The following is a 24,287-nucleotide window of genomic DNA, read 5'->3' as shown; positions in this document are numbered from 1 at the left end:
TACTGGGGCTGTCCTTGTGGGGCTTGGGAACCGGGCCCCTTTCAAACAGTGCTTCGGCCTTATCGCTCCGCCTACTAATTCTTTGGAGAATAGCTGTCATCCTGTGGAGGGGCCTTCCGCATGCAGCTTTCTAAGCCCCGGAGCGGGGGCCCCAGAGCTGTCCTGGGTCGGTGGCTCGCAGCGGGGTGTGTGGTGGCCGCGGCGGTGAGGGAAGGAGGGAGCCGCAGAGTCCGTGACTCAGGGTCAGTTTTGCCTTCTCCCGCGCTAGCCTCCCATTGGCTCCCCTCCTTGCCGCTCTTCCCCTGCCTTCGCTTATTGGTCTTCGCGGCTGCCCAGTCCCGCCCCCTACTTCCTCGCGCCCTCCGGCTGTGTGGTGACCGCCCTGAGGGGCTGGGGCTGGGGCTGGGGCTCGGGCTACGGGAGGCAGGAGGCAGGCGGGCTGGCGGTGTCGCATTCGCTGACCCAAACCTGGAATAACTTTCCAAACTACCAAAGCTTTCAAAACTTTGGAGCAAGAACGGGGACGGCGTGTCCGGCTGGGTGCTTGGGGGCTCTTACAGAATATGATGGAGGTGTCCTGTCGATCACAGGTATTCTATACTGCGTGGACAGGGTAATAGTCAAGAGAGTTGGCTATTTGTTAACTTTTGCGTTAACGAACACAGACAAAAAGTTGATTGGGACATGCAAGAATGAGCTGGAGTCTTGCCATAGCTTACAGGGCTGCTTTGGGTTAGAAGGAACTGTTACCTGTCAGTGATCAAAGCGGTAGTGCCTGACTGAATTTCTTGTTTCTGTTGCAGATGGTGGCTCCCTAGGTGTGGTGTGGCAACCAGAGGGTGATAATGGCAGCCGAGGCTTATAGTCACTCTGAAGGGAGCCTTCTGCCTTCATCAGTAGGCTTAGACCGTGCTCACCTGAATGACTCTGATAAGCTAAATCGATCCTACCCCTGGGCCAGCAAAATCAGGAAAAGCCAGCTCTCTCAACTCTGCCGGCTTAGAGCATCTCTCTCTGGTGAGCACTGTATTTTGAGATCAAGTTCACCTGTTGTCAGTGAAGGTGATGTGTTTCAGAAGGTTGCAGATCTTTCTCCTCCTCCCTCCCAGACCTAGAGGTGATAGCAATAAGTAGCTGCCAGAAAGTGCTTGCTCAATGAATATCTGAGCCATAGATTACTGCAGGCTGGGAGAGTTTACAGGAGAGGTGTTGCTGGATAGGTGATTTGCACCTGTACTTGTCCCTGGGCGACCTTTATTGGCTGTCATCGGACCGCCCTGCAATGTCCTGAGTTTGAAATGAGAAGATATATGTTGCTCTGGATTCTGTTGGGAGTTTATAGTTCTTTGCAGTTCATAGTGCATCCAGATACAAGTCTCCCTGCTTTATCATGATTACGATATTCGTACTGTATGCAGTGTGTATACTTAGTGTATAAGTGCAGAGACGTCCTTGTGATGAGTTGTTCATAATACTTCTACCAGTCTACTGAATGTCTACTACTGCTAGACATTCAGAGCTGCTTCCTGCTTTGGGAGTGGAGTGATAGCGTTTGGCTGCTGATGCCACTTCCCAAGAAAACATCTTTTACAGGCAAAAGCTTTGAAAATTTCACTACAGTCACTTGGTATTGTGTAACACAAAATACTGGTGTGGGCACAGGTATTTCAGTGTCACATCCTCTGAACAGTTAATTAACTGGATTCTGACTAATGCAGTATTTAATAGGGGCTGGAACACTTACTGTAATTGCATTTAGTAACAGCTTCAATCTTGAGGGATTTTAAAACCTTTTAAACTCTGTTAAGTGAAAAACAAAGGTGAACTGGTCTGGTTGAGTTTTATGGGTGTTGGCAATTTTTTTCTAGCCTACACACTGAGTTTAATTGTTCCAGTGGCTGTGATTCAAAGACATGTTTATTAGAACTGTTTCCGTTTTCCTTAGTTTCATTGATTCTATTTTCTTGTAATTTCTTTAAAGATTTAGGAATATGTATTTTGGGATTACTTGACTGTTGCTTCAGCTGACAGCTAATTTTTTTTTATTCATTCCCTAATACTGTAGTAGAGTGGTAGAGCTACATAGCTGATCTTGATTTTTATCTTCCCACAGGAGAGAAATGGAGCTCTTACTGTTTGTCTTCACTGGCAGCTCATAACATTTGTACCAGCAAACTTGGTAACTCAGGAGCTCAGAGGGCTTCTTCTCTCTCCACTTCCATTGGAAGCTCTTCTTCTTGCTCTTGTTTGCTCACCCTCACTGAGGAGTCCAGCCAGTATCTCCCAACTGCTGCACGCAACCCAAACAAAGCCATCTTCACTGTGGATGCCAACACAACAGAGGTATTTGCAGTAGTAAGTGCTAAACTAAACAGGCTGTAACTGGTATAGGTTGTATGACATCAGACAGGCTGAAAGGTGTGTTACTCTTATGCGTATCTGAAGGCAGCTGGAGTGACATGAAGGTCTTTTATAGTCTGCTCAAACTCAATAGCCTTATAAAGGCAACACATTTACTTCAATTGCAGGTTGTAATTAGCAAAATATACAAGGCAGCAGCAGAAGCACAGCTGTCTTGAATCTTTTTTCAAACAAAAATGGAATAAAGAAGACTGCAGCTGTGGAGTGGCATGAAGGAAGAAAGGAAAACAGAAGGTGCTTCAAGCCTTCTTCCTGTTAAGCGCCAGCCATGGGATGGGTTTGTGATGGCATGAGGTCTCTATCTGCCCTATAAATATCCTTTTTTGCATTGGGAGGGAGAGAATTTCTCTCCTATTCTGAGAGTAAACATGAATATTAATTTGAGTACAAAAAACTTTAAAGAGCTGTGCCATTTTTAGCTTGAACTGACAGTTCGTGCTTACCCATCTTAAAGGTGTCTAATTCTGATTTGCTCTATAGCACAGGCTTAAGTATGCCAATGACTGGTGTGATTGCTGCATGCCTTCAGGGATAAATTCTGTGGCTTGCCCAGGCTTTGCTTGTAAATACAACTTCTAGTTTTTCCTCTATGGGTGTAATTATTTACATTTAAAAGAAATCAGGAAACCTAAAAGGAAAGCAAAGTCTCAAACCCTCTTAACCAAGAAGATGTGTGGGCAAGGAATATCCTAGAATAAGAAGCATTAGTGAACTGTTTGTGAAGAATGCAGAATTTTAAAGAACCACCAGGAGGAAGGGATATTATAAGACATTAAATCAACAGCCTGAGGAGATGATGATATGTGAACACAACTTAGAGCTTTTATTCTTTGTTTTGTTTTGGTGATTTGCTTGGGTTTTTTTTCCCCTTTTCTAGATCCTGGTGGCTAATGACAAAGCCTGCAAGCTCCTTGGGTGCAGCAGTCAGGAACTCATTGGTCAAAAGCTGTCCCACTTTATATCCAAATCCAGTCAAGAGGCATGGGAAGCTGTCGGTGAGGACTACATAGAAACTGATGAATGTTCATCTGTAGTTTCAGGAACTGTGGTATGTGAAAAGTTCAAGAAAATATTCGCCACCATATACAGTGGTTTTGTACGGTCTGGTTTGGGTTTGGTTGGTTGGGGTTTGTTAACATTCTCAATATAATTCCCTGATATATTTAACTTTATGGGGATTTGGCAATTATGGCATTTGTAGGACTACTTGGTTTAAAAGTTTGCAGATATGGGAATTCAAAGGGCAAAAGATGGTTTGAGAGGCACCCATGAGAGCCTTGCAGCTGCCAGCATGTATAGTCATGATGATTGACCAAACCAGAACTTAAGGGACATTAGATTTTCTAAAAAAAGAAAATCAGTACAATTGCTTATCATGAAAAAACCTATTATGAAAAAGTTCCCTATTGTCTGGTCTTTTAAAATACTTTTAAAATTATTTTAAATTGCATTGCGCATATCACAAAGTTACAGTAAGTCAAATACTGTGAAATGTCTGTGCCAAAACACCCCAGTTGGCACAAAGGAGTGGAATTGATATTTTGCCTATAGCAGGGTTGTTTATAAGACAGCTGCATGAAAAATGTCTCCAAATGATTTTTTTTTCCACTGCTTTTGTGAGTTGTCACTAGAAAATACTTTGAAAATGAGCTCATATTCTTCTTGGTGTGTTATTTTCATACTGAAATTGCCAGCATCTCTGAGCTTGATCTTCCTGAATCCTTAATTGCATGGGGGTGGGGGAGGCGGAATATTTTAAGTTTGATTCACTGAAATCCAGGATTAAAATTAAACGTCTGATAAAGGCACTAATTCAAAGCTACAGCCATTCCAATGGCTATATGCTCCTATACTTTATGGGAGTCACTGTGTAATTTATAAACCCCTTCTTGTCAAGATCACATAAAAATGATAAAAGGCTTGATTAGGAACACTGCAGCTTATAAGATAACCATTTTCTGCTTTAAGAAGAATCTCCTCCCATAAGAAACTGAACTGCTGTTTTTGCAGCTGAAAGTAAGAGCTATGCTACTAATGTAACATTAGTTATATTAGTATTCATTAGCACCAGGGGACATTCCTTAAACAAGGCATCTCTGAAAGGCACTTTTCACTGAATGCAAGGTGTAAGATTGGCACATATCTCATGCTGAAGGAAATGCCTTTAGGTTTCCTGAGGCAGCAAGAGAAGGTACAAAAGCAATAACATTTTGTGTATCATCAGTGAATTATTTGCAAACCTTTTCATCTCTATATTAAAACTGTGTTTCTTCCAGTGAAAGAACCAGTAGTTAAGAAACAATGTTTTTCTCACAATGACAGGGATATTTCTTGGCTTAATGTCTTATTCTTGTTTAAAATTCTTGCTAAGTAACCTAGTAAGTTCTGACTACATTTCTGAATCCTTTGGAAAGGTGGATGTCATAGGCCATCTCAAAGAGAAGATCCCTGTCTCAGTCTGGCTGAGGCAAATAAGAAGCAAGGACAAGCAGTGTTGTGTGTTTGTGCTGGAACCAGTGGAAAGACTCTCAGCTTCTGTTTCCTTCACAGTTGATGTAAGTGTTTTCCTAATGATCAAACGAGTCCGCAGTTTGTGAGAGTTGATGTGCAAATGAGATGTGTCTAAAAGCCAGTAGGCATGTTACTGTTTGTGAACATGAAGCACTGCCTGAAATGGGGATTGCACATGCAGGACCTGTGCATCTGTCTCCCATACGGCTCACCTTCACATATGCAACAAGTCACATTAAAATACCCTGTTTCTCCTTCAGGGACATCTTAGACTTGAACAGTGATGGTTTGGCAGGGGGTTGGTTATTCATGGCAGGGGTGCCCTTGTGAAGGGATCAGCTTGCTGAGGAAAAGCATTGTGAGGAGCACTGGACACCCTTGCTTTTCTGCTATGGCAAGAGGCAGGCTGTCTGCATGATCATGTTGGTGTAGTATTGCATTATGCTGTGTCAGTTTTATCCATGAAGGGGCTACAGAATGAAACTTCCTGCATTTGCTTAGATATTTGCCAAAACTGTTGTTAAGAGATTGAGTGGACTGTGGCTAAAATGCTAAAATTAAAATAAATGTTCTTCCCAAGGGAGAGATTACATCATGTGACCTCCATTTTGCCCATCTCCATGGCTACCCAACATTGGAAGAAGTAGTTGGGCTCCATATAAAGAACCTGATTCCTTCTGTGCAGATCCCTCCTCTAGACAAAAAAGTCCCAAAGGTACAGTATAAGCACCAACCATGTTCTTCCAAAGCAACCTGGTCTAGTGGGAGGTGTCCTTGCCCATGGCAGTGGGGTTGGAACTAGATGATCTTGAGGTCCTTTCCAACCCAAACCATTCTATGATTCTGTACCCTTCCCATTTGGAAAACAGACGCACATGGTTTTCCCTGCTTCTGTAAAAAGAAAGCCTTTTCAGAGAGAAGCAGAAGTCCCCTGAAAAATTTATGGAGCTGCTGGCAGAATATTTCCTAACTATTCTCTAGGAAAGAGACCAAGCCCCAGCGTCTCATTGTGGAACCTGGTGAAAGACACTTTTCTCCAATCCTGGCTTTTTTAGGAAACCATGCTGTCTCTGAAAGCTCCTTAAAATTCCTTTGCATTCTTCAGTGGATTCAGCCATGTCACTCTGAGGAGTGAAAGACTAAAAGGATATGCAGATCCTGCAAATGCCATTAAAATGGCCAGCTAGATAGTTGAAAGTGGCTGTATTAATGCCTTATTTGCTGGAAAGCTATAGCATGGACTTCCCTGGTCCTCTTCATCAGGCTGTTCATACAGGAGTTTAACACTGGATTCCAAATCCTTAGGAAACCAGACTTTCTTAATTTTGGTAGTCACAGGATTGGTTTGTTTTTCTTTTTCTGCTCTCTTTTTCCTGAGAAGGTTCCTGTGTAATTTTATATGAATACTGAAATAACACCAAACCATTTGGTTAGTTAGAGGTTTCCTGTTTGTTTTTTTCTTTTTGCTTTAATTCAGAACCTCAGGATCCAGCGAGCTGTAGGCATATCCAGAGAGGGTAACATGTTTCCTCTCAGTTTAAAGCTGCAAGTAAGCCTTCTGGAGGAGGACGAAGTGACAGTGCAGAAAAATGGTGTTCTGGAGGCAGAAAAAGGCAGCTCTTTCACAGGCTATCATTACTCTGCTACAGTTGTGGTTTTCTTCACCATCAGTGGTCTTATTACTGTTAAGTCAGATGGAACCATCTGTGGCATCAAGGACAGTTTTGCTTTAATGCTCTTTGGCTATGAGAAGAAAGAACTGTTGGGAAAGGTAAGACAGGAGGTTTAATCCCTCCCAAAAGACTGCTGTGTCTGGCAGTTTATCCGTTAGAATCGTAAAGTTGTCTTTTATACTCATGTCTGTCACAAAGCCTGTGTTTCACGTGTTTGGTGAGTGACCTGTATGATGATAACTACATTCCCTTACTGTAATTGATAAGTTTTGCAGTGTTGAGGAGCTCGTGTGGGTCTCAACTAGCACAAAAGCAAGCTGCGCACTTAGATGTGCTCTCTAAGTCATATGGATCACTTTTGCCTGGCTATCTATGAGAATCAGGTTCACAAATACAGATTGTTAGCATTTGTCCCTAACCTGTGAGAGTCAGCTTAGATTTATAAGGTTTCCTTCTGTGTTTTAGAACATTACATTTCTGATCCCTGGTTTCTATAACAACATGGAGAGAAGCAGTGACTGTTCTTTGCCATTACCTCCTCCTGACGGCTCCATGGGGACAGAGGGTGAGTGCATCTTTGAAGATGTTACTGCCTGCCATGCAGCTGGCTCTGGTTGCTCTAACAAAGCAAAATGAATAACATTAAGCAACAAAGTTCAAATTACAGAGATGAGAGCTTTGCCTATGAACATATGAACATGCTTTATAAAAGCAATGTACCTCTGTACAGTTTTTAAATTGGATTTCCACTAAGACCCTAAGGTAAACTGAATTGTTCACCTGAGGTTGTGCTTCTTTCTTTATTGCTAGGAAGATGAAACTGAATATCCAAGTTGGAAATTACACTGTTAGTAGAGAATGCTTTGTACTTAACAAGCACTTCCCTTTCCTTCCCTCCGCTGTTAGGATCTCTGAGTATTTTAAGTCAGGTAAAATACAGTTTTTGTGGCAGTATTGCAACAGAGCTACAGACAGGGCTGATATTTTAAGGGAGAATTCTAATATTCTTCTGAATTGGCTTATGTTGCTGGCTACTATGCAGTGTTATGTTGCTGTGGAGTTTTAGTAGGAGGCATCACATATTCCTGTGATGCAGTTCACTGCATTTACAAAGAATTTAACAAAATTTTATTTCCCTGCACACAACAGGATAAACAGAAGCAGGGAAGCCTCATGTCTCCAAATCTGTCTTTCCAGCTAGCTCTGCCCAAAAGAGAGAACACAACCAAGTACATACTTGTATTCTACGATTCTGTGATCTCTACCACAATAAATCTTTTATGCTGGTTTTGTCTCTGTTGTTTTGAGGTATTTTTCCCCTGATTTTTTTTTTTTCTCTTTACTTAAAAATGCACATGTGCATTGAAACCAATGCACACTGCTGGAACAAAGAAGAATTAATAGACAGTGTGCGATGTCTTGGGTATTTCTTTGATGAAGTGATACCTCTAATCTAGGATCAGTTCTTCAGTGTGGAAGCATTGTTGGCACTCAGCCTCTATTAAATGGAAGAATTCTTTTAGATTTAAATCTAGATTTGTCTACTCATTACCTTCTTCTGCAGCAGCAATATTTGGTTTATTTAATCCTGCACACTTGTGTTTTTCTCTTTTGATCTGTTGTCACTGGAGAAGGAAAGTTCTTTTCTTATTCTTTCCCTTAACTGTTTTTTAGACTGTATACTTTTGTCTGACAATTTCTGTGAGTTCTATAAATGCAGTCTAAAACTTTTCATTTAAAGTGTTTGGAATTGAGAGTGTATGTGTGTTCTGCCCTTTTTTTTTTTTCTTTTTTTTTTTTGCTGCTGCTATTTGTCTAACATTAACTCCAGTCTCTGTGTGGTCACTGGCCTTTTTTTACATCTCTGAACTTCAAGTAGCTAACCCAGGATCTTTGATAGGAAAACAAATTTTCGCATCCCTGGAACTTTCAGGTTCCTGCATGTGATGATTCCTCAAGCCAAAGCAGAGTGGAGTATTCGTGTTTGGACCACCTTGCTTTAATCTAGTCTTTTATACTCAGTTCCTTAGGGATGAGACAGACCAAAGCATTTCCAAGATTGTTTTAAATCACTGTAGTCTCCGAAGCCTAAACACAAAAGGTGAAACTGGTGTGGTTTTGTTTCTTGTTTGGTACAGACAGCAGCTTCTTGGCTGCATCTGTATTGAGCCTTCTGTCAAGGAATGAAGAGCAGAAATTGGAAAGAAGACACAAAGACGAAAAATTAATGCATGATAAGACTAAACAAAAGAATGTGACCAGTTTCTTTTCTACTCCCTCACCTCCTGAAGTGGCACCCATTCCTTCTAATAGGTAGGCATTTCATGGACTGCATATTTACATATGTGATGGTAATCACCAGCAAAAACTGTTCTATCACCCTTGTGATGTCTGTGGGAATATGTAACAAGAGCCTTTTGCACTATACTGTTTTTAGAATCTGAGGGCTATTTGCAAGACAGGTTGAGTTTTGCCTTAGATTTTAATTTAGATTCGTGCAACCTACAATTGTAAAGTTGCAGGAGTTCCATCTTTTAAGGGGACCAAATGCTTCATCCAGACTAGGGAAGGTAACTCTGCTCTGTCTCTGCTAAATCAGAAACAGTGGATGTTTATTTCCTTCTGTGGTATCCACCAGCTGGTGTTGCACTGAAGCCAGGTTACCTGGAATGAATTCTAAGTATTGTTCCTTCTGGTGCTTGGTGTAGCTGTCAGGTCATCTGTTAAAACAGGCTACTGTATTACTTAAATCCAGCCATTTTTATTGCATGTTTCCAGGTCTTTTTCCTCTTACAAGGTTAGAAAGTCTCCTCAAGGTCCTACAAGGTTTATCTTAATGCAAATTTTAAGCCTTCTGCATTAAAAATTCTAACAGTCAGAAAACATTTACTGCCCTTCTTAATGTATAGTCTATTACAGCACAGTTCTTGCTGCTTTTTAGAGCAAGAACTTCCTTGTGCTCTCCTGGGTTTATGTCTCTCATATCACATTTGGATTTTAAGTGCTCTCTCGCATGGGTTGTGTTTCTATTTTGTATTTTTACTAATAGAAATGTTTATAAAATACCTTGTGCTGTGGGCTTTAGTGAACCATGGTTAAATTGGTGGTTAGGGACGTCCATCTTCTGTTGGACAGACAAAGGATCTGTTCTGAGGTCTGGAAGTATCCTGCCATATGTGTTGACTTTTTGTTGTGGTAAATTGTCTATGATCTATACTTAGAAATGAAGCTAGAGAAGGAAATAATTCATAGGCAAAAGTGCCATTCAAGTGTACCTGCTCTTCTTTGGTCAAAATGGAATTTGTTAGGATCTTGAATGTCTGTGCCAACAGCTTTTTGCTTTTTCTTTTAAACTTCAGAAAATAAAGCAGTTGGTGCAGGTTTTAAATAGTGACCATAGTAACAGAAGAGCAGGTAGTATACAATATGACAGTATGGCAGTTCTCTCAATCTTTTACCATCATGTTATCACTAATAACTTTGAACCATTGCAGTAAAGACAGTCTTGCTACTGATGGGCTGTCAGCCCACCACAGAGAGCCTTACCCTGAAACCTGCCATGACAGAATCAGATCTGCAGGTTACCATATGAAAAGCTGAAGCATCAGTTCTCTGCTGATGCCTGGGGACAAGCCGCTACAGTAAATGTTGCTTGGTTGCTGTTAAAGAAAATTCTTCACCCTGGGTTTTCCACAGCAGCCTCAGACATCTGATTCTTAGAAAAGCAGTGTAATAATTGAGTGGTACAGGAATAGGACCTGCTTGAGCTGGATGCCTCTAGGGAGGGACCCAGAACAAAGAAATTCCTGAGGTTTCATACCCTAACATTTTATGCACTGGACCATCCCATGCAGTTGCTGGTCCAATGATGAATTTTGGTCTGGGGTTTCCCGTCTGTCATTGAGTTCTTTTGTGGCCTTGAAGCCATAGTAAATGAAGGCCAGGAAATTCTTTCTTGTCACTCCAGTTTTTGTTCCTTACTAAGGATGCATCTTCTTTATCTTCCAGTTTGCATTGGCGTCATTTACACTGGCTTTTGCTTACATAACTAAGCACAGGTTGTTGCTTCTTAAGGCTCCAGCAACTTCAGCTACCCATGCTAAGCAACTACTCATGCTAAGCAAGGCCACCCAGTCAAAAAGAACACAGTTAAAGGAATTCAGCTAACTAAACTTAATTCACAACAGTTGCTTGTTTGTTCTAGGCTAGAAGACAATCTAGATACTGAATCCTATGCCCCAATTAAGCTGCCTTCAGATGCCACTTGTAACTCACCTGGAACACCAACAAAAGATGAGCGATGGTCTGGGACACCACCAGACTGCAGACAAGAATTTCAAAACCATATGACTACAGGGCAGTTGTTAAACTCAGACTTCATGTTTGATGGAAAACATTCCAGCCTTGAGCACGTTGTGGTTGAACACTGTCTGCTAAATAATGCTTCATCCTTCTTTGCAAATGGAAGAAATACTATCCATGATGTCTGTTCAGGAAATAAAATGGGTTGCAGTGCTTCTGCAGCAGTTGCCACAACCTCTGAAGATGTTAAAGAATCAGACACTGAGCTGAACTGCATTTGCTCTGGTCTTGAGGTACTGGGTCTGAATATTGATGTCAAGAGGCACTCAGACAACTGTTTAGGTATTACTGCAACTCATGTAGGAGCATCCTCTGACGCAGTGGACTTGGGTGTAGGCAATATACTAACTCAGAGTACCAGTGCCTTTTCGACTGGGCAAGAAAAGCAGCTGTTGAATGGTGTTGCTACAGAAAATGGTTCTGGGTGGCTGGCCTCCCAAAGGCCTTTAGAAGAGACTGAAGAATCCTCCAAAGCATTTATTAAGAAGCCTGAAACTCTTGCAGAGACCATGGGGGACAACATCGACAGAAACCCACTGAAGAGCACATGTAGTCCTGAAAAATACTGTCAGCTGCACAAGCAACAAAATATGGACATAAAAATAACATCAACCCCAGTGAAACAGGAAGGAAGGCTGAACCCAGCAGCTCCTTTGACCTTGAAGATTCTGGAAGGAAGCTACACTGGCAGTTGCTGCCACAGAGATGGGTCACAATTAAGTAAGTTAAGCCTACTTCTCCCCTTCCCAAAACTCTTACTGGGGTGTTCTTTTCCACCCACATTTTTGCAGAAGGCAGACAGTTCTGGTTAGAAGCTTATGGTGAAGAGGAAGGAAGAAGCTCTAGCATGTAAAATAAAAATGGTATCACAGTCTACTCAGAGGGTATTAGAAAAGCAGGTGTATAAAGTACAAAGTCACTAAGCAATTAATCCTGACTGAATAGTCAGAAATATTCTCAAAACATAACTAAAAGGCTTGAACTGAGTAACTTTTTTTCTGAACAGAAACTATAAGCTCCATTGTAAAACTTGTATTTAAATTGTGTAATGGACTGTGTTTCATTAAGTCATTCATCTGGATTCAGTGGCTTGTTGTATAAAATCCCCATTTTGGTGTAATTTAGAGTAGCAATGTGAAATTAATAATCACAGTTGAACACTGACAAAAATTTCTGCTGGGGGTTGGGAACCATGGATGTAGCCGCCAACTATCTCTGAGTAACCGTGCTGTTGTCAGCCCCTCTGGTGATTCTTTCCTGGGTAGGTATTCCCCAAATAAATAATGGCACTTTGATAAGAGCTCAGAATTTTGTCCTAAAATGTCTGCGATCCCATTCAACACTAAAATCTCATTGTACCATTTTAACTTACTCACCTGTTTCTACAGGTATACTCTTTGAAGTGAAACGTGTAGAACTGCAGGACCCTGCCATGCTTTTCTGTGTCTGGGTGGTGAAAGACCTCCTGCAGAGCCAGAAGGAAGCTGGAGCAAAGAGTCAGCTTTTGCTCTCCAGTCTAGCGAGCTCTGTCCAGTCTATTGCTGATCTTTCTACAAATAGTCTTGGAGAAGTAAGAAATCCTACCATTGCGTAATACTGAGCACATCCTTGTTTGATTGCTAAGCTGAAGCTAAAGTCAAAAAGGTTTTAAACCTAAAATGTTACATGGTTGTGGGTGGATATTGCTCGCTCTTTGTTTCACTATTTTTACCTCAAAAGAAATGTTTCAAATTGCTGTTTTGTAACATTCTGGTAGTGTGTGTTTTGCTTAGTGGAATTCCCTTTCCCAGGCTGAACAATGAAACCACCCAATTTGTTCTTGGGCCGCTCTAATTACATCTACAACAGAATTTTGCATCAGTGTGGTTTTTAAATCAGTGGCACCAATGACAGAACCTTATTAAGAAAGGAAATACCAGGCTGAAAACTTCCACTGACTGACTTGTGGCAACAAAAGAAAACTGCTTGAGCTTCTAAATTCCTTGAATAAATGGATGCATTCTCTAGATCTTTACACAGCTGGATTTTATGATGACCTTAACAGAGAAGTCCATACATAGATATCACATGTATAGTGGTGACGGTTCCAAACTACAGGAGCCTCTAGGAGCTGCTGTTTATTGAAATGTACTGCAGATGAGATGCTCCCTCCCCTGCCTAATCAATGAGATGGGAGATAAAGTAGATATTTGAGTGAAAAGCTTGGCTATTGGCAAAACCTACTACTTGGAGTATTTTTCCTTTTAGAAAATCATCTTCCATGTACATGTATGTCCAAATATAAGCAATTCTGATAATTCCATGTATAACTCCAAATTTCATTGTTCAAAACAAATGCCCCTGTGAGATTTGTTGGCTCCTCTCAGGATGGAAGGCTGTGTATATCATAAAGATGTTCTGTTACACATTGTAGATGCCATCTTTGGTGGAGGAACTTAGTAATTGCAGAGACAAACAAGCCCAAGCTCTCTCCTCAGAGGAAGACAAACTTATGTTGTGGTTAATTTTTCATGCAGTGTTGTAGGCCTTGCATGTGGTGTTTCTTTACTAGGGATTTTACTGGGATGTTAACATTTAGGAGGGTATGCCTTGAACTTGTTTGCTCTTTGTGTCTCCTGTGGTGATAGACCACAAGGACTTAATTTTCCTACTCACAGAGAGAATTTTGTGCAAGCATCTAAGGTGCATATGCTTCTGTTTCCTTTACCTTTCTGTGAATTAAGCAGTATTTGTAGCTGCTGAGAGCTGTTTGTTGGCTTGTCCCGTATGGTGATATTTACAGCAATACGCAGTTCTTGCTATCAAAACCAAATACCACTGTGTCCTGGGTTCAGCAGTAGCAGTCATTTTTCCCCTTCTTGGTAGCTGGTGCAGTGCAGTGTTTTGACTTTCAGCTCGGGAACAGAGCTGATAACAAGCGATGTTTTGGTTTGGCCAAGGACTTTGTGAGCCTCATGCTCTGCCAGGGAGGAGGGGGAGCCAGGAGGAAGCAGAGACAGGACACCTGACCCAAACTGACCAAAGAGGTATTCCATACCACAGCACGTCATGCCCAGGATGCAACTGGGAGTTAGCCGGAAGGGCTGGGAGACTGCAGGGTTGGAGGAGGTATCGGTCGGAGCTTGGTCGGGCTGGGGGGCGAGTTATCGGTCGGCTGGTGGTGAGATGATGTATTCTCTTCCCTTGTTATTTCCTTTATCATTATTATCATTGGTGGTAGCAGCAGTGATTTGTGTTATACCTTAGGTAGGTACTAAACTGTTCTTATCTCAACCCGTGGGAGTTGCATTCTTTTCGATTCTCCTCTCCATCCCTCCGAGAGCAGGGGGAGGGCAAGAAGGGGGGGAAGTGAGTGAACGAGTTACCTGACTGGGTTTAAACCACGACAGTTCTTTTTGGCGCCCAACGTGGGGCACGAAGGGTTGAGATAACGACAGATCTGACTGGATTAATAGTCACTCGTCACAATGCTGATTTATTGGCTCTCAGAGTTGTTTCGCTTGATCTCACAGCTTCAGAATGTTGTAACTTACGTAGAGCCGGTATTTGCTGTGTTAGTGTTTATCAAGTATGGGGCCTGGGCTAAGGTTCTTGTCTCACTGTGCTTTATGGCAATGGCTTGTGATACGGGCGGGCTCCAGCAGCAGGGCGGGACAGACGTGGCCGTGCACTTGTACCTGGTCGTCCGGCTGCTCCTCACCGCCCTGGCCCTCACCCTACTCTCCATCTTCGTGAGGCTGCGGGGAGCCGAGGGGGAGCGGCCCCGGGAGCCGGCGGCAGCCGAACCGGCCCGGGAAAGCGGCCCCGGGGACCAAGCGGCGGCGGGAGCGGGGCCGGAGGCCGCGAGGGGACGGCTGCCGGTGGAGGAGGTCGGGGCGGTCGAGGAGAGGAAGGAGGCGGCTGCCGAGCAGCGGGAGAAGGCGGCGGAGGAGCCGAGCCCCGCGGAGGAGCCGAGCCCCGCGGCCGAGCCCAGCCTCGCGACGGCCGAGAGCATTCCCCGGCAGCCGCCCGCCGAGCCCCAGGAGGATGCAGGAGACCACGCAGCATTTCCCAGCAAGGCAGAGGAGGAAGAGCTGGACTCAGGAAAAGAGAAGCTGGCGGTGGGAGAGCCGGCAAGCACAGCAGCTGCACCAGCCCCAGTGACAAGTACAGCAGCATCAACTGAGAGTTCTGAAGGTTTAGAATGGCCTTTGGGTATCCTTGGTACCTGCCTGCTGATTGTGATGGGGATCAGCATGTTGGCACACACACAGGCTGTGTTCTACCCACCACCATTTTGTCTGATCTCAAAAGTTAAGCAGAGTCAGGTTTGGGTCTTGTCTGGGGTTAGACGAGGATATGGGGGGACCAAGAGGTTTTCCCCAAGGCTGGACAGCCAGGAGTGGCAGGGTGTGTGTGACAGTATGGGCAAGTATCTAGTCCACTGGGCCCCTCCAGTGCTTTGGAAGCATTGGAGATGGAAGGCAGCTGTATGGAGTCCCCAGCAACAAGCTGCAGAAACTGCTGAAGGGGACAGTGAATTATTTTGAGCCTGGTGGGCCCAATGCACTTCAGGCCATCAGAGCAGAGATGCAACACAGAGATGGACTCATGATCGAGGGGTGGACTTAGCAATGGACACTATTGCCCAGGTTATTCACGAGTGTGAACACTGCACACAGTCTCTCCTGCTCTGGAAGACTGTTACAAGAGATGGAGCCTGACATCATGGACCAGATGGACTCAGCAGCTTTATAGGGACTGGTCCATGCACTAAGATAAGAGTGCACTGAGATAAGAGTGATGGTATATTGAAAATGTGGGATCTGAGCATGACGTGAATGGTATGGAATAAGGGGTGGATAATGTCCTGGGTTCAGCAGTAGCAGTCATTTTTCCCCTTCTTGGTAGCTGGTGCAGTGCAGTGTTTTGACTTTCAGCTCGGGAACAGAGCTGATAACAAGCGATGTTTTGGTTTGGCCAAGGACTTTGTGAGCCTCATGCTCTGCCAGGGAGGAGGGGGAGCCAGGAGGAAGCAGAGACAGGACACCTGACCCAAACTGACCAAAGAGGTATTCCATACCACAGCACGTCATGCCCAGGATGCAACTGGGAGTTAGCCGGAAGGGCTGGGAGACTGCAGGGTTGGAGGAGGTATCGGTCGGAGCTTGGTCGGGCTGGGGGGGCGAGTTATCGGTCGGCTGGTGGTGAGATGATGTATTCTCTTCCCTTGTTATTTCCTTTATCATTATTATCATTGGTGGTAGCAGCAGTGATTTGTGTTATACCTTAGGTAGGTACTAAACTGTTCTTATCTCAACCCGTGGGAGTTGCATTCTTTTCGATTCTCCTCTCCATCCCTCCGAGAGCAGGGGGAGGGCAAGAAGGGGGGGAAGTGAGTGAACGAGTTACCTGACTGGGTTTAAACCACGACACACTGCTTTTATCTATTGCAGGTGTGTACTTTCTCTTCAGTATTTACTTCATTTTATAAACATGATTCTATGGCTTGTTCATTTTTTTTCTTGCTATTTCTGTATCTAGACCATCAGATCAACTTCACTTTTCGAGAATTCCCGAGGAGCTGAAGAGCTTCAGGGTCTAAGGGCATGTGAAGGAGATTATGCAGAAAACTATAACACTCTCAGTCTTATTGGCAAAGGATCTTTTGGCTTTGTCTGGACTGCCAGGGGCAAGAAAGATCATCAGGAGGTTAAATATTTCTTTTAGATCTGATTGCAATAATTTAGGATGAAAACTGAAGGTTAGAGTAATAGTGTAGTGTTATGTCAACACTACACTATTAAAAGTTGAGTTTTGGTAGCTGGGCTTTTCCTTTGTTTAAATAGAAATCTGAAATCACTAACCTCATGGAAACAGGCCAGCAGAATGTTTGCACTGATGTATATGAATATAACAGTATATCAATGTATCTAAGATAGCAGGCACAGAATGACACTGGCCATGTATCTACTTTAACCTGCTGAAAGAAGGATATATTAAGCTTAACAGAATTACAGGCTTTCTGTTACTAAAGAGAACAACAAACTTCAAAGTCTTTATCATGCCACAACTCAAGAATGTGGAGTAGACATGTTGAGGTTATGGGACCCTCCTCTATCAGCAGAAGTATTTTGGGTGTTGAGAGGCAAGTGCTGGTGTTTCTCTGCATGAGTGTTAAGTGCTCATGTCCCTCCACTGTACCTCTATGCCAGAAGTCAACACTGTTGTAACTGATAAAAGAGCTGTCCTGACAAAGCTTTTGAATTTCACAGCATCCATAAAAAGAAAATAAATACATTTGATTTCTGTGCATTGCTTGGCTTCTAGGCCTAAATTAGTTTAAATATGTTTAAAGATATTATAAGCAATGCACATTGGGTTGGTTTACTTCTGTACTTCTAGTAATATGGCTCACTAACACTTTTCCTAGAAATTAACTTACCATGACTTAAAAATTATGACTTAAAGCCATACTTTTGCAGCTGATGCTGAATGCTGTTGTCTGTGCAGGTTGTCGTAAAGTTCATCTGGAAGGAGAGGGTGCTTGAGGACTGCTGGGTAGATGATCCCGATCTGGGGAGAGTGACTCAAGAAATTGCAATCCTGTTGAAGCTGCAGCACCCCAATATCATTAAGGTACAGTGAACTCAGAGTGAACGCAGTTTGAACTGCATCACGTGGCTCCTTTTGTATACTTGGTGTCTCGTGTTTCTCTTCAGGACTGAAGAAATGTCTTATATTAAAATCTACCTTTTCAGGAAAGAAAAGAACCTACTTATCCTGTTTTGGTTTGGAGGGTATGTTACAGCAGACTGTCACTGGCTTCAACACTTTTACCCTGAGCAAATGATGTCAACATAGATCTGACTGTAGCAGGAAATCTGTTAATAGGAAAAAAAGCCTATATGTTATTTCAAGAGGATGAGATGCGTATCTTGGAAGTGTGATGTCACATCTGAACATGTACTAGTTCAGGAAGTAATCTGCATACATATCTTGATTCCTCTGGTTTGACGTTGTTTGGTGGTTGTTGGGGCGGGGGGGGAGTCCTCAGAAAGAGAATTCTTCTTGGTTTTAATTCTGCTCTGTTTTAATTCTGCTCTTTTTTCAAGAAACATTTGTGCTCAGTGAAATGAGACTTTGAAGATTATAAAACATGTTGATTAACTCTCCAAGAGGAGAGGAGGGTTTGCTTAAGTAAAAAAAAAAAGGCAGTTTGAGGATGAAGCACCTGATTAAGAGTCTGTTATTTATAGGTGCTGGATGTGTTTGAAAATGAGCACTTCTTCCAGCTGGTGATGGAGAAGCATGGATCTGGTCTGGATCTCTTTACATTCATTGATAATCAGCACAACTTGGATGAGCCACTAGCCAGCTATATATTCAGACAGGTGAGAACTGGGAATGTACAGTTGCTACATGCAGCTAAAATTTGGTTAATAAAAGAAGGATTTCCTATAAATCCATTGCCTCTTGCCTGTGATGGGAGCAGCACACAGCCCCTGTCATCAGGATGACCATCCATGTAGCAGCCACATATCCTCTGCGGTGGGAGGAAAGTGCATGGAAGTTGCCCCAAGCCCCACTAAAAGCTACGCTTTCACTTAACCAGTCTAAACCAAGCATTGGTCTATGAGGGTAAGAGACTCTCCTCTTTTTAAAGAATTTAATATCAAGAAATTATCTTGGAACTTAATGTAGCATAATGTAAAATAACTCAAGGTAGTTGACTGTGAGTCAGGAACTCATCTGAGAGCTAAATTGTCCTCTGTTCATTGAGTTAACCATAACAGGCACTTCCCCCTCACATGTTTTGGAGTAAATTTCTTCCTCAAAGGTATGAAAGGATTACTTTGCACTTGGTAACACACTGAACACTCCCCTTGCCTGGGGTGCTGCTGGAAGGTGGAAATTGCAATCAATGGTCCCTTTAGATTTGTGATGGATAAGCCCTTCTCCTAAATCAACCTTAAGTCTGTAGGGGTGCTCCATTACCTCAGACCTGGACAGTATTTGTCTGCAGAGGGGGGTTTGTATTATAAATAGAAACTTTTTTTACTTAGCCATCTGCTTTTCTTGCTCAAATGTATTATGGTAGGAATCACGATTGTCTCCAAGGTGATAAAATTCTGATGCTATTCTTAATTATGACACTACAGCATGAATCGTGCAGAAAGAAGAATGGAAATTAGGAGTGACTTTATTATTTATACCAAGCTTCACTCTTAAATGCTTTGTCATCCTGCATTATTGGAGGCACACAGTAATATGCTTCTGGATAAATCAAAGGACCCTCTGAATGAAGCTGGGATAAAAATAGAGTAACCTGCACGAATGTAACAGTAAGCTCTGATGCTTCTAACCAAAAAAAAAAAGCACATTCTAACCAAAAAAAACAAGCACATATGCCATCTTCCTGCACATTTGTGAGAGGAAAGCAAGCAAAGGCTATTTTAAGTCTCTCCCAAGATAGATACCCTACTGCAGCAAAGCTGACAGACATGCCTGAGTTTGTATTCTGTTACCAAAATTAGGATCTTGTTTATATATATATATATATATATATATATATATATATATATATATATAAAAAAGCCAAAACGTGGCTATTGAAACTGAGTGATGCCACATAGATTATCCAGGACACCTTGGTATAGTAACACCCAGTTCTTTCCTTCTCTTTCAGATTGTATCAGCTGTTGGGTATCTTCACTATAGAAACATCCTTCACAGAGATATCAAGGATGAAAACATTGTCATTGCTGAAGATTTCACAATTAAATTAGTGGACTTTGGTTCAGCTGCCTACCTGGAACCCAGCAAATTGTTTTATACCTTCTGTGGGACAATTGAATACTGCTCACCAGAAGTGCTGTCTGGCAAACCGTATGTCACCCTCTGAAAAGTCATTTTTGTGTCCATTGCACCAAAAATTGTGGAATAGAGAAGCCAAGCTGCTTTGCCATTGGTGCTCTACTAGAATATCTAACCACAGAAAACTGCAGTGAGATTTAGGGCATTGCAGTGACAGAAATTACTTGTAAAGGTTTGAATGTATATAAAGTAGGGCACTGTGGTGACAGAAACTAGTTCTAAAGGCTTGAAAACGTACAAAGTTTCTTCTGATTAAGTCTGTTGACAGGCTGTCTGATTCTGGTCAGATGTTTTGCAAAGCTTTGTACTAATGTCTGTCCTACTGCAGAGCCAAGTTCAAGAACAAGCCCGAGTTTAATTACCAGCCTGGTAGAAGAGTTTAGATGAATTGGGTTGCACTTGAATGTGTCCTTTTCCTTAATCTTTCGTAACATGTACATCAGCTTGCTAACCTTCTCTTCATACCTGTGTCTACACACTCATGGGTCTCTACCAAAAGCTGCTCTTCTATAGAGATGGTATAAGCAAGTATTGCTTTTTAATTTGCCCCTTACCATGTCTGTGTTTTGTACTTCTCCAATGCTCATCTTGTATGCTCCCTTCCTTCCCACTTGCTTCCCTGTATGAATTTTTTGCAGTTTGATCATTGTTCATCTCCCCATTATGTTTGTGCTCCTCTGAACTCAAGGATTCTTCCCTTCCATCCTGTCGTGCTCCTGTCTTGGATATTCTGCCCAAATCTTAGCTGGCTTTTCCCTATTCTCTCCTTCTCCAAGTGCTCTTTACCTGGAGGCTGGCAGTCTCATACTCACCCCTGGAGGGAAGCCTTATCATCACAGGGTGATAAACATTAATTGTACATGCAAGTATATTATCTTGCTCTCAGTTCACAGCTGTTCTCATAGGTCCTTCAAGCAGCTTCTCTTAATGGGAAAGGGGGAAGCAATGCAAGGAGGAGAGGAAATCCCTGCTGGGAATGAGCTGGAAAATGCAGTGCTGCCCTGGGAATTCAGCCTGTTACTGTGTGAAGAAACTCTCCCTTTTTATCAGATAGAATCTCAATAATGTTTATTTCCAGAAAACACTTGCTTTGAAAAGGTTGGGAGGAGGTAAATGAGACTCCACTGAGGTGTCTGACCTTCCATTTAAATATTTACTTGATAATTTTGGCTTATGGTGAAGAAGGAGGATGATTAAGTTTTCCTGTCACCAGCTTACACACGTGGAAGTCTACATGCATATTTTACATACTCATTAACTGAAACTGGTTGGCCATTCTTCTGGTTGTTTTTCTTTCATGGAGAGGCATAACATGAAGATGACTTCTCAAAAACATGTGAGAACCTTATTAGAATTCTCAGAAACCTCCTATGTTAAAACAGAAATTGGAAATAAGAGCTATCAACTGACTTTATTTACTATTATTGGACTATTTTTACTTTTTTTAATTTATTGACTATTTTTACTTTCTTCAGCACACTATTACGTATGTGCAGTCTGAGTTTAGGCAAGTTTATCTCTGCATAGGTACCGTGGCCCTGAGCTGGAGATGTGGTCACTTGGTGTCACCCTTTATACGCTAGTATTTGGAGAGAATCCCTTCTGTGAGCTGGAGGAGGCCATGGCAGCTGTCCTGAATCCTCCTCGGCCTGTCTCAAAAGGTAACTTTTTGCCATTTGCTTTTCTAAAGGAACAGATCTCTTGGGAAGGTATGAGCAATATTTATTCTCCAGAAATAAAAGGGAAGACTGGAAAAAATGCTTCAAAATGTGCTCTGCAATGACTGTAAAAGCTGCTCAGTGCAGCAGATTTACCCAGGGTATCCTTTTCTGGTAAGTTCTGCAGTTCTTCAGTGCCTGTGATGAACACAGCTGTCTGCCCTATGTTTTATCCTTTCAAATTCCAGGGCATCCATGTATTATGATGAATCAACTATCAGCCGGTCAAGCTTCAGTGAGGTTTATACCTGAGAAAACCAGAACAAATAATACCTGATGGGAAGGATCAGTCTAGTAGATAACTTTAAGATCAGAAATGGCAGTCACGTAACTCTAAAGCAAGTTTTATGTCATTGAACTATTACCAGTCAACCCATTGTCACTTTGGCAATGGATGGTAGTGTGTGGATTTATAACTTCCGAATGAATTGTATGGCTTGACCTCACAGGAAAAATACATTGGCCTTGTTTTCTGTTGGAGGTATAGAATGCTAATTACATGTCAGACTAATAAAATCTCCAACAAATCCTCAGGGGTCCTTAGGAGCACTGTGGTTATAAGGCTTGAGGGGGCTGCAATTGACTGATAAATCCTTGAAGCTTTCCCTGACCCCTGAAGTGCATATTTAGTCACATAGGAAACACGGGATGACTGCAGGATAAGACTGGGCTTGGAAACAGTGAGTCAGGGTGGCCTCTGTGGCATTTGTTTCTACTTCTGTCCTCCTCAGTATCATAACTCTGTGCTCATTTCTCTGTTTTCACAACCTGGAAATCTCAGAGTGTTCCCAGACCTGAGCACATGTGAATAAGACTGTGATAAAACAGTACAGCACCAGGGTTTAATGGGGAGGATTTGTAGTTATGATCTGCATTCTTTGAATATAAACCATATTTTGCACTCCCAGCATGCCTAAAATATAGCCTGAGCCATTCCTCTTACTGCTTTCTCTCTGCCCAGGTCTCATGAATCTCATGGTTGGCCTTTTGCATCCTGTTCCAGAGCAGCGCATGACTCTGGTGATGTTAGTAGAGGATCAATGGCTGAAGCAGCCTGTGAACCTGGGTGATTATGCCTGGGAGGAGGTATATCTCTCTGCTGAGACAGGTGAGATGTTGTCCTGAAGGCTTTCTCCCCCACCCAGGGCCCACTGAGGAATGATTTCTAAGAGAAGACTGAACTGTGGTTAGCAAGATACTTCTCACCAGGTCACCAACTGCTATCCAAATGCGCTCAGTTTGAAAGTATGCTCATTGTCGGGTAGGACCTGTGGTTCAATCCTCAGTCTTTCTCCCTAGAAAGCAGCAGATTCAGAAATGGTTCGGGTGAGTGGGTGCATGGAGACAAGCTCCCAGCTCCTCACATGGAGAGTGAGCCAGTCTTGAATGCTCCTGACTGATCATGCATATTCCCACTGGGGAGAAGCAGCGGCTGTGGAGTGCCAGGGCTTGGGCCTGGAACTTGGCTGCCATTCTTCTCCACAGCACAAATCCCTCCCTGTAGAACAATAACTTCCTTATTCAAGAATCAACAGAAATGAACTGTAAGCCTTAGATTGCTGCTGTGTCTCTCATGTAGAAAGATCTGGTGGTCAGTACTGAGCAGCCTTAAGCTGCTCTGCCTGGGCTCAATTCCTCTAGAAAGCCTTCTAGCCATAAGCATTTATTACTGTTCTTACACAGGATGTGATTTAAAGTTGTGAGACAGAGATTTTAGTGTCTTGTTTAAATTGTTCATCACTCAGGATGTATTATTTTTATTGGCTGGTTTTACTTTGTGTATGTAGTTTCACTCATTCTGAAAGAGAATTCCATGATGGGGGTGTCCCTTCCCCCCCCCCCCGATATAATCAATAGTCCTTGATTTTGATGAGACAAAGATGCTGGAAATAAAAAAAATAGATTACAAAGAACTTGAACTAATTCACAATACTGACATGAAATCCTTTCAGTGTGCAGCTCAGCCAGACTCAGACTTCCTGAAAGTAAGTGATGGGAAATGCAGCAGTTCTCATGCCTGCTGCTGGTGTCAGACATAATCTCAGTGGAGAAGCAAGAGGACTTGGCTGGAAAATCAAGGCTCTTAAAGCCAGCTAAAATATTAAAGATTAGCTCTTGGAATCCAGCTTTTGACTCTGTTACCTCCATCTGAACACATTTATATTAGGGTTAGGAAAAAAGGAAAAAAAAAACCACAGTGAGGGTGCTGAGGCCCTGGCAGAGGTTGCCCAGAGAAGCTGTGGCTGCCCCATCCCTGGCAGTGCTCAAGGCCAGGTTGGACAGGACTTGGAGCCACCTGGTCTAGTGGAAGGTGTCCCTGCCCATGGCAGGGGGTTGGAGCTGGCTGAGATTTAACATGCGCTTCCAACCCAAACCATCCTATTGCATTGTAACTTCGTGGTAAAATGTATTCTGCAGCTTAACTGTGGCACTGAAGGAAGGCTGCACCCTGGCTCCAGGGCTTGGACCTCTTCTCCTCTGCCCTGACTGGGGGATAGTTCCCTATTGCCTCGTTCCCGTGGCAGAAATCACCTCAGCACCGGGATCGACTTTGGGAAGACCTTCCTTTCCAAGGCGCTTTCTGGGCTGAGTCTTAGAGAGTGGCACCTATCGGGCTGCTCCTTGTTCCATTACAGGCTCCCTGCACTGTTTTGCCACTGCCGCTCTGCACTCTCCCCGTGGGTTACCGCGACTGCTTTGCTGAGGGCGAGTTTACCCCAGTGGCCCGGGAAGAGGCCGGTTAGGG

At 42.9% G+C, this 24,287-nt stretch overlaps 1 protein-coding gene across 6 annotated transcripts; it reads left to right on the top strand.

Moving 5' to 3' along the window:
- The first annotated feature begins 67 nt into the window (after positions 1 to 67).
- PASK (PAS domain containing serine/threonine kinase) lies at positions 68 to 23,252 on the top strand. Of its 6 annotated transcripts, none has more exons than XM_062611132.1 (18): positions 68 to 228; positions 804 to 1,017; positions 2,114 to 2,343; positions 3,299 to 3,469; positions 4,836 to 4,976; positions 5,513 to 5,647; positions 6,410 to 6,703; positions 7,071 to 7,170; positions 8,744 to 8,918; positions 10,810 to 11,687; positions 12,356 to 12,537; positions 16,491 to 16,658; positions 17,460 to 17,585; positions 18,206 to 18,340; positions 19,636 to 19,835; positions 21,351 to 21,484; positions 22,503 to 22,649; positions 22,841 to 23,252. In XM_062611132.1, exons 2-18 carry the CDS (start codon positions 846 to 848, stop codon positions 22,939 to 22,941), a joined length of 3,489 nt encoding a protein of 1,162 aa, XP_062467116.1. In that variant the 5' UTR covers positions 68 to 228; positions 804 to 845; the 3' UTR covers positions 22,942 to 23,252. The 6 variants fall into 6 exon arrangements, 5 of the variants coding, with proteins under 5 accessions (XP_062467116.1, XP_062467117.1, XP_062467115.1 ...); XM_062611133.1 differs by having other exon boundaries at positions 223 to 242; XM_062611131.1 differs by lacking the exon at positions 68 to 228 and adding an exon at positions 429 to 590.
- The last annotated feature ends 1,035 nt before the right edge of the window (positions 23,253 to 24,287 follow it).

Source organism: Pezoporus occidentalis, unplaced genomic scaffold (genome assembly GCF_034315485.1).
Source record: "Pezoporus occidentalis ecotype Australia unplaced genomic scaffold, CSIRO_AGI_Poc_V1 ctg151, whole genome shotgun sequence".
Lineage (NCBI taxonomy): Eukaryota > Metazoa > Chordata > Aves > Psittaciformes > Psittacidae > Pezoporus > Pezoporus occidentalis.
The sequence above is the reverse complement of the archived record's forward strand: the minus strand, read 5'-3'. Positions and strand labels throughout refer to the sequence as shown.

Coding starts and splice junctions, on each gene's coding strand:
- PASK (XM_062611132.1), top strand. CDS start 846: ATGGCAGCCGAGGCTTATAGTCACTCTGAAGGGAGCCTTCTGCCTTCA. Junction 16,659..17,459: donor GCAAGAAAGATCATCAGGAG/GTTAAATATTTC, acceptor TTGTCTGTGCAG/GTTGTCGTAAAGTTCATCTG. Junction 19,836..21,350: donor GAAGTGCTGTCTGGCAAACC/GTATGTCACCCT, acceptor ATCTCTGCATAG/GTACCGTGGCCCTGAGCTGG.